General features: G+C 36.8%; 1 protein-coding gene across 1 annotated transcript; it reads left to right on the forward strand.

The window, feature by feature from the left end:
- Positions 1-6,128: 6,128 nt before the first annotated feature.
- Positions 6,129-14,421, forward strand: LOC115625917 (protein obstructor-E). The gene is made up of 6 exons (XM_030521151.1): positions 6,129-6,349; positions 6,977-7,034; positions 10,435-10,660; positions 11,032-11,150; positions 13,728-14,124; positions 14,189-14,421. Exons 2-6 carry the CDS (start codon positions 6,995-6,997, stop codon positions 14,355-14,357), a joined length of 951 nt encoding a protein of 316 aa, XP_030377011.1. The 5' UTR covers positions 6,129-6,349; positions 6,977-6,994; the 3' UTR covers positions 14,358-14,421.
- Positions 14,422-16,873: the final 2,452 nt, after the last annotated feature.

Below are 16,873 nucleotides of genomic sequence, written 5' to 3' on the forward strand. Positions count from 1 at the left end.
AGATTTGGGTTATTTTAATAGATGTTGTGACGTATAATAGAGTTGGTAACACAATTTCGTCGCGTTGCGTGCCAATTAAAAGGCTCGTCGGCTCAGTGTTTACGGAACATGTGAGCAGGAAATGCTGAGCATAACCAGAAAGCAGCTTAGTTTTAAAATATGCATTTGGTACGCAAGCATGTGGATTGTTTACCACTCTGCTGCTGCTCATTAATTAAAAATTGTAAATGGCAACAGCAACCAGGGCCGTAGAGGGGGCCCCAAACCAAAAAAACCAAAAACAAAAACAATCTGTTGCCATGCTATGGGCGCGATGCGAGGCACGTGACACGATTCGCTGACACATTGCCTGACAGCTGAGCAGTCGATGATGAGATGCTGTTGGAAGGCTGTTGCTGCTGCTGTTGGTGTGGGTGTGGCAGTGGCAGTGACAGTGGCATCCAGCCATGCGAACGACCACGGGCACACACGGCTTATGTATTAAATCGGTAAAGCATGTGACAGGATTATGATATAAATCATTGCATACTTTATGGCAATCAATTTAACGGCACTCATGTTGCCATTGACAGCGCGCAAATTTGCGTTTGTTGCACGCCTTTGGACACCCTTGATATGGAATTACGGTCATATTTGGGTCAAGCGATGTCTGCCATTTCGCAATTGAGTGAGCTTCAGGTCCTATTTTGGAAATTATCAGAATTTTTCATTACCCACTTTGTATTCATTTGAAAAATCATAGCGTAATTAAAGTTCTGTGACTAACGAGTACTGCGCGGTTAAAGCAAAAGACATGTGTGTTCGAAGTGCACTTAAAGATAAAACTATTTGCCGCTGAAAAAGAACTTGTGGTTGCTTGCATTTCACAAAAACTTAAACATCAAACGAAATGAAGCTCATTCGTTTTCGATGTTCCAACGAATTGTCATTTCCAAAATTGAACTTCTAGTCCATGGTAAACTTTTTATTGGTTTCACCGCCAAAATCAACAAAAATGTATTTAATCACAATTATTTATTGTTTAATGCAAACAAATAACTCCCTTAAATTTTGATTATTTTAAATAGATTTCCAATTATTTTGGTGCTGTGTCCATTTGCATCAAAAAAACATCAAGGGCAATACGTGATTGCAGCTAAGGGCTGAATGGTTTGAAAAAATGAAGATAATTCATTAGAATTACTGAACAATACACCACCTATATGCTAAATTCAATGTAATAATTAAAAGTGTATGGACTTAAAGTATATGCATGTCTCTGCCTATACCGCCCGGATAATTAAATGTGAATGTTTGCAGAGTGATATCGCAGCCTTTTTCACATTGCCATCTTTTTTTGTTGCATACGATTTTTGCGAACCGCACTTGAAATTTCGCATTGAAAACATTTGCAATGCTTTAATAAAGGCCATGTCCGCCATTCAGCTGCGAAAGGTCCCATTGAACATGACAAACAAAAATGATAGCATAACCGCAGGCGGGCATTGTGGCAAGTTGCAAGTTGCAAGCGCAGCAGAAAGTGCGAGATAATCTGCCAGCTAATACAATGGAATGGAATGTGCGGAGCGTTTTGGTCGTGCACTCGCATGCCCATTATATTCAATTACAGGACAATAACGTGGCTTATGGTCCAGTTCCGTTCAGTTGGGCATCGATGGGGGTGGGATGTTTTCAAATTGAAAATAAAAATAAAGCGCTGCTAGATAGAAAAAAATAAATAAAGACGAGGGAAAAACTTGAACTAAACTGTGTTTAAAGCTCGTCCCACGTACGTGCACAAGTGCGAGGATCTAGCGGCGCCAAATTATGATTAGCTTTTGGTAAAGTTTTGCAGAGGCAGCGAAGCGGCCACTTAACAACTGCCATTGCATACTTTGAGGCGTAAGCCAGCGTTGTCAGTGGCGCGTGCAGTGCGCTGCAAATTTTGCAACGTTTTAATTTCACTTTTGATTGTTCTGCCAAATGCTTAGAGCAGCGCTTTCTCTAATAGTTTCATAATGCGCGCGAAATCATGCTAAGCTTCTTTTTGCTGCATTACCGTGTCTGTCAGCTGCTATTCTACACACACACAAAAACACCACACCACACATACACAGTACCACACACACACACACACACAAACACACTCTGAGCAATCAGTTTACTTAATTTTATTTGGCATTTAAGTCAACAATTTGCATATATTCGGCAAATGCGCCCAGAAGGATGCCTTAAAGTTTATTTCTTCGTGCTCTGAGCAACGGAAATTTTCAGCACAAAAAGACAATTTGTCACAATTATTACACACAAAATGACAGGCAAATGAAAACCAAGCAGCTGGAAAACAAGTCAAGGCAAATTGAGGCAGTCGAGCATTCTGATGGTACGAATTACGAATTAGAGATGGCCAAGCACTAAGACAGCATGTTGCCGAAGACAAGCAAAGTACGAATACTCCAAACTGATCATGAAACAATTTTCTTTATTGTTTGGAAAAGATCCGAAACTGACAGTACTCACATTTTAAAGCAGAGTCCAAAACACCCCATCGAGCATTGTTACACTCTACTTTTTTTTTATATCACTTCCCAGCGACTTGTTTAAGATAGCACTAAACAGCAGACTTGTGTCAGTCCATAGTTAAGTTTATATGTACTATCTGGGTAGGAAAATGCATTTGCGAAAAGGATCAGATAAGAGAAACAGTGTTCATTAAAATATTTAATAGTGGACGAAAGAAACTTATTTTCCATTCTGAATCCTGCTTAAAAAAAGAGGATGAAAAGTTATAGAATAGAATGGAACACAGATGCTGCTAGAAAGCTAAATAGTATTTAAACTTTTTACGCGCCAACATTTTATCTAACCAATATAAGAATTATAATATAAGATATATTGAAGTGAAAGAGCTTATGATTGAAATGAAATTCTCAATTGAAAACTGATCTGATTCTGAATTCCAGAAGACTTTAAATTTAACAGATGTTATTATTTATTTATTTATTTAAAAGCCTTATCCTAGCGTTACAAGTACTGGATTACTTTTAAATTATTACGCTAGTCATTACAAATTTCATTATATTGAGCTTATTATTAGGTTATTTTCTTATTATTAGTTTTATTTTCAACATTCAAAATTTTAATAATCTTTTTAAATATTATATATATTTTTAGGTTTGTTTTACCAGTTTTTTACTTAATCTATTTTGCCTACTCAGCTACTAAGCTAAGCTAGATAATGTTTTCTAAGTGTCCTTGAATCTTAACTCTAAAGTGCGTTTTGCTGCTAATTGTTTTTAATTGATGCGATAACTCATTCCACATTTATTAAAATTACTTTCCAAACCTTACTCTAATCAAATCGTTGACGCTCACGATCGTGCCGGTTGCGCATCTTTAGAAAAGGGACTGAGAAGTACTGAGGAGAACTGTGTAGCAATGACAAGTTAAAACATATTTTGCCTAACAATGTCGTCGTATTGTGGCTGCACGATGATGCAGCAAACATATTCTGGCGTCCAGCAGCCGGTAAACTTGAAAATGCCTCCCTCTGGCCAGGTCCTGTGATATTTTCGACATGTTGTCATATTTTTTGGTTAATTTACAAACGAAAAATGCGAATCATCGATGCTGGCTGCCGCTTGCTGCCTGTAATGGCATATTACCTGCACCAGCAGCCTTGCTGGCCGAACCCTTTTCGCAAAGCTCTCCTTGGTACGTGTAACTGGCTGGACTTGTTCCTGTTCGCCTGCTGTTGCTGACAAATGTTTGACAAATTCTGCAGTCGTTGCTCATACGCCTGACGTTATGCAATATTTCATGACTCGGTATTCGAGCTTAATTTATACGCAGCTCGTGTTGTTTGGACTGTCGTTTGTTTTCCTGCTTATTTCAATTTTAGATTTTGTGGCTCTCTTGCTCGCGTTGGTATTTCAAAATGAGTCGTCCTCTGCACTACAACTAGTTTGATTGATCCCTCTGTTGGTTATTGACGTTTTCAGAGCGAATAGTAAAAGAAATTCAAAATCGTCCCGCACAGGGTATACGTAATATTACGTATACGCAACATAGTAAACACATTTTTGTACCCAACATTTAAAATTCACTCTTTATGGTGACATGTTGGCCCATTCTCTATGTTTGTACACATTTGTGGGCATGGAGTTTCAATGTTATGCTTTGAAAATGGAAAAGATAAGTTCCACAGTGATGGCATGACTTTGTGTAATTAAAATTGTGCTCTTACTTGTATGATGCAAAAGGCAGTTTCTGATGACTTATTGAGAGAACAAACCAAGTGCGTAGCACTTCTAACCTAGCCAATTGGGGACTCTAGCTATCAGATTCGTACAGGCAGGGCGGACAGACTAGAATGTCTGTTCTTGTTATGCTGGCTTTTACAAGAACTGAACGATTTCAAACTACGCTTTTACCCTTCGAGAGTAAACAAGTAATAGTGCAGGGTGCGAGGAACAACTAAGATACGGTTCAATGAAAACTGCATAAAGAAGAGTACAGATCTTGCTAATTTTTTTTTTGTGTATCAGCAAAGTGTTTTTATTTAAATCTGTTGGCTATTGAGAGAACCAGTTTGTATTGTTCTCATCGTTCTAAGACTACTATATACATAATACATGTTTAGTTTATTCAAATTATAAGGTAAGTTTACTCGTACAAAAAATTTCAACAAATCAGAAACTACAAGCATTTTATAGCAATAAACATTTGGTTTTTCCACTTTCCTTAAGGCAATATAAAAAGCAATCCAAAATAGTTTCGGATTTCATTTTATTGAAAACCTTCATTGTTATTGTCCTTTATTACTTTTTTATACAAGTATATTGAACTTTGGCCATGTAATAAATCAATTAACTATTACAAACTTACCAATTGTTCAAAATATTAACACCAACAATTAAAAATCGTATACTAATAAGACAGCTGGCTGCCTTCTTTTTAGCCGTGTTAGCCGGGCGTTCATTAGGTAGAGGCCTGGCCAGCCTAATGCGGTTGTTGTAGCGGCTAGTATGGCGGTTGATTTCAGCTTCAGCGGTTTTCAGATTTAGATCATGGTGCAGTAATAGACTAATGCCTAATCTTGAGCGTCTGGACCCGTCTACTTTGCGACGCTGAAGCCAATCCCCAAATCTGAATGCCATAAGTCCATGTCGGATGATGATGATATCAGGCTTAAAGGTAATCCTGCGGTTTAATAAAACGGCAAAGTATAAGCTTCCTGGCTTCAAGGGCTTGCAACAATACTTCGTCATCGAGCCAAACCGCAGGGACATCGCCTTTTTTTTTAATGTAAAACACACATTAATGCATTTGGCCGGATTTAGTCATAAGTTCCACCTGCAAGCCCAGCTCTCAAGCAGGTGGAAGTGTTCCTTCAGCCCATCCGCTGCGTACTTTCTTTTATAAGATATTTATTTGTAGTATTATTCATGTTTTTATAGAAAGTTTTTGCTTTTCATTGAACTTCTTTTGAAATTGTTGTATGCGCGCTAGACGCGATTTACGAAACCAAGCTTGTAGAAAACTCAACTCACCAAAATGTGCATATTTGTGAAAGCTGGAAATTAATTGCTTACATTTTTTCAAATACAACAACTGTATTGATTAGTTGTTGCCTATTAATCCCTGTCCTCGAAAGAACCAAACGATATTTGCGATATTTGAACAATAGATGAATTATATTTATAAAAATAATTGATGTTCTAAAAGTTATAGAAATAATATATATAGTAATTGCAGAATATCAAGAGTTAGTTTATATAAAATATTAATTTTGGGGATTAATGAAAAAGAAATTTCTTTACTAAATTTTCTATAAGGTGTGAATTCGATGTATTTTAGCTTTTGTCGGGAAAGCTTTCGAAGCGGCTGATAAGAGCTCGAAGCTTTTTGGACGAAACACAAAGCCATCAAAGCCGGTTTGACAGTTGCGCATGCGTCGTCGCCAGCTCGCCGAGCAGTTGCATTTTGCATAAAATGTTTAACACTATTTGCCATCGCTTCAACAAGCAATAAGAAAAACAGCAAAAACCTGGTCTGAGCGGCGTATTTAAAACTCTTTTCAGCCATGGCAGCTCAACAGTTGGGATCGAGACGGCGACGCGTGCGCACTGCAAATTGAAACGGTACGATCATCAAATGGCATAAAAAAAGAGTGCAACCAGTTGAGGAAGTGGCTGAAAAAAGTGGAAACATTAACATTTATATATGTACTGGACTTTACATTAAAACAAAAAGGGTGTGACTTCAAAGAATTACAAAATAATGTGCAGTCTGTTGTGTGGATCTCTTGGCTGACAATTTTTATACCCTGTACCCGTAGGGTAAAAAGGGTATATTAGGTTTGTGCAAAGTATGTAACATACAGAAGGAAGCATCTCCGACCCCATAAAGTATATATATTCTTGATCAGCATGACGAGAGAAATCGATCTAGACATGTCCGTCCGTCTGTCCGTCCGTCTGTCCGTCTGTCCGTCTGTCCGTCCGTCTGGATGAACGCGAGGATCTCAGAAACTATAAAAGCTAGAATAACCAAAGTTGGCATCCAGATTCTCCTAGGTCCGAGTAAGGACGAGTTTATGTTTTTTTTTTTAATTTTCCCCCCCTTCCCCCGCTACAGAATTTCGTCAATAGCGTCCACATTTCAAATGCTACCTAAACCAAATTTTGCACACATAATTAATATATAATTGTCTACTGTTGTATGAAATTTTATTCAATTCGGTCAATTCTAAGAAAAGTTATTAGCAAAACAAATTCTCCCCAGTGCAACCCCCCCAAACTGCAGCAACAAGTTCGCTCTTCTTCTTCCTCTTTTTGCTGCTGCTATGGGCGCATATAACTCAGTGACGGAAGTTTACCTGGGTACAGGGTATTACACTGTCGGGCTTGCTCGACTGTAGCGTTCTCTCTTGTTTGTTAATTAAAACGATGTGTTTTGCAATTATATACATATATCGTGTTTCTTTTATGCGCAGGTTTTAGCTCTCAACAAAATGGCGTATTTACAAATTTGCATAGTGGCTTTAGTATTGGGTGAGTTGGAAAAGCAGTGAAGTGGAATTTGTGTAAATAATTTTGTATTAATATAGGCTTTTTATACAATTATTATTAAGAGTATTCATTGCTTGAGAGAGGGAGTTACACATTAAGGTTAAGTTTAATTGCTTAATTTTTTGTGAACAAAAAGAGATTACAAATGAACACCTGATTTCGTGAATGGCATCAGCAACTAATTCTTTAAAACCTTTAGCATTTTGAAATTACAACTTTGTACTTAAGTTTAGTTTTAGGCTGGTGTATCAAGGCCATTATTAATTGGAATATATGTACATACAAATACTTATATACGAGTATATAGTTTGATTTTATTATAGATTAGCAGTGAATATATATTCCATGTAATCAGAGATAGAGTTGGTGTACGAAATAGTTAAGAGTTTAATAGTCTAAGAAGAATAAGGCGTGGCAGACCTCATGTTATAAACACATAATCAAAAGCTCAGATGAATTCCATCAATATAGTTCTTCTTCTCTGTCCGTCCGTATAAATATTAATCTATAAACATATTCGTATATATAGGCGACTAGTAATATTTATATATCCACATTTTAATAACAATCCTATTTCGTTGCTTATGTTTTCATATTTTACCCCAGAAGCTGGAAAATGCAAAAATTAAAAATAATTTTAAATTTTCGCTGACACAATTAAATTGCGAATTATTATGTCTGACATTATGCTAACAATGCATCTGTATTGTTGTTTTTGTTTTTGTTTTGGTGTTATGCATAAATATGTTGTCGCATAATTTTGTTCATTCGGTCCGAGTGTGAAACATGTTTTCGCCCAAAATACATATGTAAATATATTTTTGTGCATAGTGCACCACAGTATGTAACAATTGCCATTGCTTTTATTGTTATTACTATTATTGTTTGCGCGCTCTTTCGGATAGAATGCAATTTTTGGAACGTACTCGCACTTGCATTTTGTTGGGTTCGGTCGACATTTTTGGCATTCAAACTTAATATTGTTAATTTGGTTGAATAAATTAAAATTGATATTCAGTGGCTGGCAGGGCTGGCTGTTAAATAACAACGCCGGAATCAATTAGCAATTTGTGGCAATTGTGTAATATGCTGGGCGAATATTTTTAATTATTTAGCTAATTTAATATAATAAATATGCAAATAAGCTGTTGAAAATTGCATTTGCAGTTTTTTCATAAACAAGATGAGCCGCCGTCAAATTAAGGCAATATTGATTTGTGGGTCACTTTCTAGTATGGAGTATATATAATTTCCCCATTTTAGGGGTCTAAACTGAAATATTTTAGTATAAAAAATAGGTAAAAAATTGTTGAATTAAAACAGGGTTAGAAAAATAAGCTAATGTAAAATAAAAAATTATCATTAGTTTTAGGCAATGAAAACTTTCCAAAATGTACCTATTTTAGGGTGAATTTTCACAATACATTTTACAACAAAAGGAAACTTGAACACAATCTTTTCAGTCATACTAGGATACAAATAAAGGCCGATTAATATACATATACAAAATTTACCTCGAAATTAACTGCCTATGAATAAGAAAAGACGTCAGCTTTAAGTTTTAATAGATTTTTGAGACGAATTGTTACATATTGTAAATGACACTCTATTTTTAAGCAGCTTAGTATATGCTATCAAAGTATTTGACGTTTTCGTTTCTTCTTTTTAACAATAGACTATGAATTCAATTGGTCGTGTGTATGTGTGTCACGTTTTTGGTCTAGACACCTACACCTTAATGCCCACGCCCTCGTCGCCGACTAATCTGTCTAACAGTTCAATGGATAACATGAAAAAGTGTTTTGCTCTACTTTTTGTATGTCTCCTACATGTTTATTTTTAATCCATTTGGTGTTCATTGAACTTAACCCCCTGGCTCTGCACATAACAATGCCGTTACTTAAAGATGGCAGCCTTGATGCTGCTAAAATGGATAGGCAGTAAGGTTTTTCTATTTCTTTTTTTTCACCACATTGCCGCACTCAATTAATCGAGTCTAACCGGACTGGAGACTCGCCAGGTCTGGTCTGTTCGTCTACGACAAACTTGTGGACAAACTGTCAGTGTCGCAGTGAGAGTATTGGGCGAGTGAGAGAATTCCAGTTCTGCACTTCATGACTCTGTGCTTGACACATGCTCAGCATTATCAACTACGAAAGTCATAAAACTTTTTTCTGTTATCTCCCCTCTCACTATTTTTTTATTATTTTTTTTTTGGTTTCTTTCCAAGCACTGCACGAAACGTGTTTGTTTCAATGACTGGCATGGCAACAACAACAATGGCAGTAGCAACAGCAACAGCAACGCAACATGTTGTTAACGCTGGGACATTGTTGCTGTAGTTGGTGTTGTTGCTGCCAGCGGCTTAAATGTTGCTCGACACTTAACGCACTAATTGCTCTGTGGAATTGTTTCTTTATTAACGCTTAATCGAATGTCAGCAACTTAGCGGCATTGCCGAGTCGAGTACGGCTTGAAATTGAAAACGTCTTTTAATTCTTCGTCTCCTTTTATTTTCTGCAATGTTTAATTGAAGCGGTTTACCTTGAAGTGTCGTTGTGTATCTGCAAGTTACTGCAACATGCCGGAAGTGCATGGCTTTTTGACTTTTTCGTTAATTAAGCATGCACAAGTCATAAAGTATTCTATATAGTAGAGCCGGGGACAGTCTGCACTACATAAAGCAGTATAGGGTTAGTTGCGGCCATTAGGCACTCATTAGCAACAGCTGACTGGAAACAGCTGTTGGCCGGCCCAGCCCAGCCTGGCTTTCACTTTTAAGGTCATTAGTTGGCTTTGCTTTGTCTAGTATGTCATAATTTGGGAACAGCGTTAGCGCTGACAGACATTAAAATATCGCCATAAACACACATACATACATCCACATCTATACATGTCGATTGGTATATTTTAAATCAGCGAACAGGTTTTGTTTTGAATGGAAAAATTGTGACAACTCAGTTAAATGAAAAAATACTACCAATGCACAGTGGGCGAAATTGTTAATCTGGAACTCGTTAATTTCCATCTTCGAAAAAGCATTAAATAGTTATTTTAAGGAAAATAAATTGTAGTACTTATCAGCGAATTCTAAGAGCCGAATATTTAAGAAATTAAGATTCAAATTGATTGCCAAAGAACGCAAAGATATTCTTTCTTATTTAACTAAAATAGTCTTGTGATATTAATTTATTTTTTTTACACTATCAGGTATAAGCACTATTTTTTGATTTGCAACTACCTTTTCCAATGATATACATATATATAGAAATATTTATACTCGGTGTTTCAATAATAAAAACTTAAACTACTTGAAGGGCACTGAAAAATATTTCCATTCAATCTAATTATTATTTAAATGTCCTTTCTGGTTATCTTACAGGCAGCACAGTAGCATCAGCTCAACAGCAGCGGCCGAACTTCCGGGTTGGTCCGGGTCATCCGCCATCGCAACGCCATTTGCCGCCAAGGACACGTGATCCTGTCCGGGAAGCAGCCGAGGCAATAAAGCGCAAAGAGGTGGAGGAGTATGAATCGAGTGCAGAATGTCCAGAGCCAAATGGTTTCTATCCAGACAGCAAACAATGCGACAAATACTACGCCTGTCTGTAAGTAACAAATAGATTGAAGCTATGTATTTGATTCTTGTTAGTGTGTGGTCTTTGAAGGCGACCGGATATCCTTTGAACTGCCGCTTAATGAACCACAGAGCAAATGCACACGAGTGACATATTATAGTCGTACGCAGGCCTCTGGGGGCCATCGTTTTGTAACCAGCGACGTGTATGAATGTGTTTCATCTTTCGCTCCATTGGCAACCAAGTGTTTGTAATCAATAATTTATATATTTATGGCCAAAGGCAGCACAAAGTGTCGAAAATATTGAAATATGTCTTTATTTTTAACCGCCGTATTAAACGTCTTTATGCAGCCAGTAGCATATTAATTGTTCATATTTATTTCCTTTGCATAATTACAGTGATGGCGTCCCCACAGAGCGTTTGTGTCCGGACGGCATGGTCTTCAACGACTACTCGCCCATCGAGGAGAAATGCGATTTGCCCTACAATATCGACTGCAGTCAGCGCTCCAAATTGCGTAAGTATGGGGCTTAATTAGGTCACAAGGAAATAGTTACATTACCAAAAATTTTACAAAAAATATAGGTAGATCTTTGAAACTTGCAAAGCAATTCAATGTTCAATGTCAATCTGAGAAGAAGATATTTATTCTAACTGCATACTGACATGTGCCAGCACAGATCTTGTAAATTTCTCTAATACATATCAATTACAAATTGTCCATAATTATTACATTAGGCATTTATTATTGTTAGAGCGGTTTAGCTACTTGTAGAGTTCCTGGAATGAGTATATTGATATTTCATTTAAATCTAGCTAGCATTATGTACTAAAATATAATTTTCTGCCACAACAACCTTTACAATTTACTTTACAAAACCCATTTATCAACTAAAACAAATTTATAGACACATTACAAATAGTGTACCCGTATAACTGTCACTTAAGTCGCTTTAGTCGCCCATTCCAATAATATATAATTTGTGAGCCCATAATTTCAGACAGCGTTTATGAAAAATACATTCTATTTTTTCATCATATTTCACAAACAATTTAAAGTCTAGCTAGCTGCAGATATATTTTTTTATTTATTCTAATTTTTGTATTTTTTATTATCTACTTTTTTGTATAATATTTTCTTTATCTTAAAAAATGTGCCTATTTACAATGCTAGTTTTATAAAATATTGAAAGCGTTGTCTCCATTTCAAAGCTGATTTCATATTTAAATTACAGATTTTTCTATTCCCAACGCACTCAGATGTAAATGTTTTAAAGAAATTTTTTGTAAATCTCTTTTACGCATGCAGGCCATGGCGTGGAATGTAAAAATGTCCCACACTCTGCAATATTTTTCAAACCTAAGCCGAAAATCAGCCCATAAACGTGTTTTTGCTGCCCCCACTTATTTGCTCGTTACTCCTTCTTCTTCTCTTTATTATTATATTTTTTTGAAGCTTATTTATTATGCAAACGGCATGCGATGCGGTTAACCTAAATTATTGTGTTCAATGGTTCTTTGGCTTTGGCTCTTCTTTGTTGTTGTTATTTTTTTGTCTTTTGGTTTTATTTCCTTTATTATTTGGTCTGTACGCTCCTTCAGTGAGCGACCAACTTGGCTGGAGTTTGAGTCAGATGTGGTCTTTAAGGTGCGTATTCCCCTAAGAAGCGGTCACAATCAATGATTTCTGTCAGTTCGTTTTATATTCCCTGCACATTTCAATTTGTTTCATTAGCAGCGACTGTTTGACAATTTAAATAAATTATGTTCACCCATCAGGGCAATTAGTTCACATTCGTTATAGTAGGCATAAGGAAGCCCATAAGTAACTTAAATTAACTTGCCAACTGAAGAGCATATGCCTGAATATTAAAGGAAACATACATATTTGCTTAAATGTCAAAAATAGCGCCTTTTTGCCAATTTAAAAGAGGTGTGTGAACGGGTAAGAAACACAGCAAATTTGCTGAAGAGATTACCAGTTCTTCCAAATGCTTGTTTCACAAAGATTCACAATATTCTTAAAATTTTTAAAACCGTAGAAAAGAGCGCATCCTTTTAAGATGAAGAATGGAAATACATTACGTTTTCTTAAGTTTGTAATGAAAGCAAAATGCCAATTTAGTTGAAAAACAGGTATTTGTTTAATTCAATCCAATTTTTACTAGACAGCATGTATTTAACTCCGTTGCTAGTCCTAAATTATGTAGAATTTAAACAAACACAAGTTGAATGAATACGTAAATTTAACTCAAATGTACCCCTATTTAAGAGTCTAGTTGCGCCATTTGTTTTTGATCGTGAAATCGTTAATTTCATGAAAGTGACAAAACTGATTTCGGAGCAAGTGCTCGATTGTGACGGCATTTCATGTCATGCGCATAGTTCCAGTGAAGAATATAATGCATTTAAGTCTGTGCCAAGCATCAACAACAACAATAATAATAGCAACAACTGCCGTCTGCCGGCTTCATCAGACAGGAAGTGGAAGTGCGCTGAAGTATGCTCGGACAACTCGAATAACAGAATATGTTGCTCGAAAAGCTATGAACATGGACGATTTAAAGACGTTGTTGCTATTGTTACCGTTGGCAAGCAAACGAAAGTAATAAACACTCTGGTGAGACACATAAACAAAATAGGAAGGGAACGGGAATGCAAGTTTATAAAGACAAATAATGTGAATGTACTGAGCACGGAGACAAGCTGGAATGGGAGATTAGAGAAAGGAAAACAACTGAAGTGCATATGCTTTGAAAATAAAGAAACTATATATAGTCATTTACTTTTGTTTGTTTTTCTATATAAGCTCCTATAAACAACTATTTGGAGTGGAGAATTGATGCCCAAATGGGGGGAATAATTAGCGTTTAAACATTTTACATTATATTCAATTGTTTTCAAACCTACTTAGTTATTAAAAAGTAATTTCTTTATATTCTCCATACAAAAAAAAATATAGTAAACAATTCGTTAAGGACTGCAAAAATAATTTATCAATATGCAATATGCAACTAACAACATTCTTAAATCAACTAAAATTTATTCATAACATTCATTTATTTATAACAACATTCTTAAATCATCCTTCCAGAAACCCCGCAGCCCTCGCAGCACTGTCCCCGCAAGAACGGTTACTTCGGTCACGAGAAGCCGGGCATATGCGACAAGTTCTATTACTGCGTGGATGGTCAGTTCAATATGATCACCTGTCCGGTTGGGCTGGTGTTCAATCCCAAGACTGGCATTTGCACCTGGCCCGACGAGGTGGGCGTTACCGGCTGCAAATCGGAGGACATATTCGAGTTCTCTTGCCCCAAAGTGAATGAGACTGTGGCTGTCACACATCCGCGCTATGCCGATCCTGACGACTGCCAATTCTTCTATGTGTGCGTAAATGGCGAGATACCCAGACGTAATGGCTGCAAGCTGGGTCAGGTGTTCGATGAGCAGAAGGAGACCTGCGATTGGGCGCGAAAAGTGCCGGACTGGTAAGCCACACAGAACAGATATTCATAGGTGTATGTATAATGTTGGTTTTGAATTGCCTTGCAGCGCTGACTGGTATAAGGATCGCTTAACAGACGCTGAGCTCGACGAGCTGGAGAATCCGAAGCCAAAGTCCACGACCACAAAGAGACCACCACGTGTTCGTGGCTCCTCGAGGCGCAAGCCCAAGCCAAAGGTTGTTAAGGAGGAGGACGAGGAAGCTGTGGAGGAGTAGAGCTTAACTCTAAGCATGTCATAAATATCATTGCAGGCAAATAAAAGTTGTTCCTGATTCACAACCATCAGTATTTGGTTTAAACGTCTTATTTCTGCAGCATACGAGTATTCTAAATATTCTGAGTGAGTGAGTTTTATTAAATTTATGATTTGCAGCTAAGTTGAATGCATAAATGATGACTCAACAAATCGTACGTAATTTGATAGAGTTTGGCTTAATTAAATTGAAATGAGTCAGTCAAATCAGTGCCAACCATATCCTTTCCTTGCTCGTAAAACTGTTGAACTACACAAGTGGGTGAGCATTTAGATGTGGACGTGGATGGCTCGGATGTGATTGAAAGCGCAGCACAAAATCTTGTTTGCATTACGTCAATTGCAAAAACACGACTAAATGCAATGATTGTGTATTTTCTAGAAATTCAACGTAACGAGAGGCAAGATAAATGATACTCAATACTCAGTTCAAGGTTTCGATTGATTCGCCTGATTGGTGACATACTCGCTGTTTTCGATTTTGTTTATTCGAAGCTGATTCAAATATCAGCTAAAGACAATTGAAACATTAAAATTTTTTCGACTTTCGCAGTTGATTATGTTTCGTTTATAAGTACTTGTATGCGATTATTCGTGTAATGTCATCTATTGTTGTTGTGCAAGAGCATTAGTTAAATATTTCAAATTAGATATTGTATTATTATTATATTAATAGTCTGCGGGATCTCTCTGTTGTATTAGTTAAATATTTCAAATTAGATATTGTATTATTATTATAATAATAGTCGGCGGGATCTGTTAAGATTCTAAAGTTACAATATGGTTTACAAAAACAAAAGTTGAAGACACCTAAAGCTAGATCTTTGGTATATTTTTTGGGTTTTTCTTATCTAACAGGGACTGCATTTTGACTCTTTAGTTGTTTATAATATATCTCTATTTATAAAAAAGTACCTAAATGTTTACAATTTACAGCAATTTTATATATAGTACTAGTTATATACTTTGTTAGGTATCACAATGGGCCAATTTAAGGTCCAAGTGGATCTTTCACCCTGGTTACCGCATCTACCTATTTATATATTCTTATTTCTCCAATTTCATTCTTCTTTTCTTTCGTTCTTACTTCTCTTGTTATTATGTTAATCACATGCTTCGGTGTTCTGTTAAATTGAAACTCTAAGACAACCCTCATATGTTATATATTTATGGCTTTTTTGTAATAAATGTACTTAAATTATATTCTCGATTTAAAAGTGAGCAGCTTGAATGTGCAGAAAAGTTGACGGGCTGCCAAGGCGCCACATTCCAGACTCCAGACCCCAAACTGCAGACTCAAACCCTTAACTAGTCGTATTGACAACAGAATCAATGCATAGCTTAAAACTGTCTGTCCGTCTGGCTGGATGGCACTGCGTTGTGCTGCCATCGCATGCAGCGCATAAATTCAATTTACCAAGTAGCATGCACAAAAGTATGCTACAAAACAGCGCACACAGGCAGACACAAACAACGGCAAATCGGACATGTGTATGACGTTTGCTAGAGGAGGCAGACAGAGAAAGAGAGAGAGAAAGAGAGAGCGATACATACACACACACGTGGCGTGCCGTATGCGATAAAACGCATTGGAATTGCATTGAAAATCGGAGCACAAAACGGCAGTTGAAAGGCGAGATTTACAGCTGCCAAGAAGTAGAAACAGAAAAAGGACCAGAAGCAGCAAGGAAGTGATGGAAGTGTGCGCAGGAAAGGAAAATGGGGGGATTACATGAAAATATCAGCACCGTAAGTTGCGCTCTTTAAGCAGCAAGTAAAATCTCAGCAGCAACAAGACAGTTACTTGGCATTGTGCGAACATTTGTTTATTTCCCGCTTTGGTTAACTCGAGCAATAGTATTGAAGAAGAACCAGAGAGAGAGAGAGTGAGAGAGTGAGAGACAGACAAAGGGGAAAGCAGACAATAAATAGTCGTTATAAACGAAATAAGTAGCAACAAATTGGCAATAAGGTAGAAAGGCGCGAGGGGCCAGCTTAGTTTGCTTGGACAACTGTGGATGTCATCAGCTTGCCAGAAAGATGCATAAGCGAAAATAAGAAACTAGCCCTTTGAGATTTTGAATTGCTCGATGTGGTTTGTTAGCTCCATATTGTAGAGGCACTATATAAATGTACAATTTATTATAGAGTATACAATATTTATTATAAAGCAAGAGCACGCTTGTGGTACGCCTTTCAATACTGAACTGAAAGAATAAGAAAGTAATATACATAGGTATATTATGTTTGATTTTTAAGTATCCATTTCATCAGTAATCCTTTTTAAATTTCTTTCCATTTTAACAGATTTATTTGTCGACCCAATTGAAATATCTTTTCAACAGCAGTGCCTACAGTATTAAATAACTCTAGCTGCCCATATTTGCGCATAATATCTAACCTAAGTCTCGCCCGTGGTGTGCAGGAAACAAGCCACAGCTCAGCCTAAGCCAATGCCAACTCATGACACGGTTATGG

The sequence above is a fragment of the Scaptodrosophila lebanonensis genome, unplaced genomic scaffold (genome assembly GCF_003285725.1).
Source record: "Scaptodrosophila lebanonensis strain 11010-0011.00,11010-0021.00 unplaced genomic scaffold, SlebRS2 tig00000080-arrow-pilon, whole genome shotgun sequence".
Taxonomy (NCBI): Eukaryota; Metazoa; Arthropoda; class Insecta; order Diptera; family Drosophilidae; genus Scaptodrosophila; species Scaptodrosophila lebanonensis.

Bases quoted from the DNA above. Each gene is read 5' to 3' on its own strand.
- LOC115625917 (XM_030521151.1), top strand. From the start codon at position 6,995: ATGGCGTATTTACAAATTTGCATAGTGGCTTTAGTATTGG. The intron at 11,151-13,727 runs GTAAGTATGGGG...TCATCCTTCCAG, and splicing joins CAGTCAGCGCTCCAAATTGC to AAACCCCGCAGCCCTCGCAG. The intron at 14,125-14,188 runs GTAAGCCACACA...ATTGCCTTGCAG, and splicing joins GCGCGAAAAGTGCCGGACTG to CGCTGACTGGTATAAGGATC.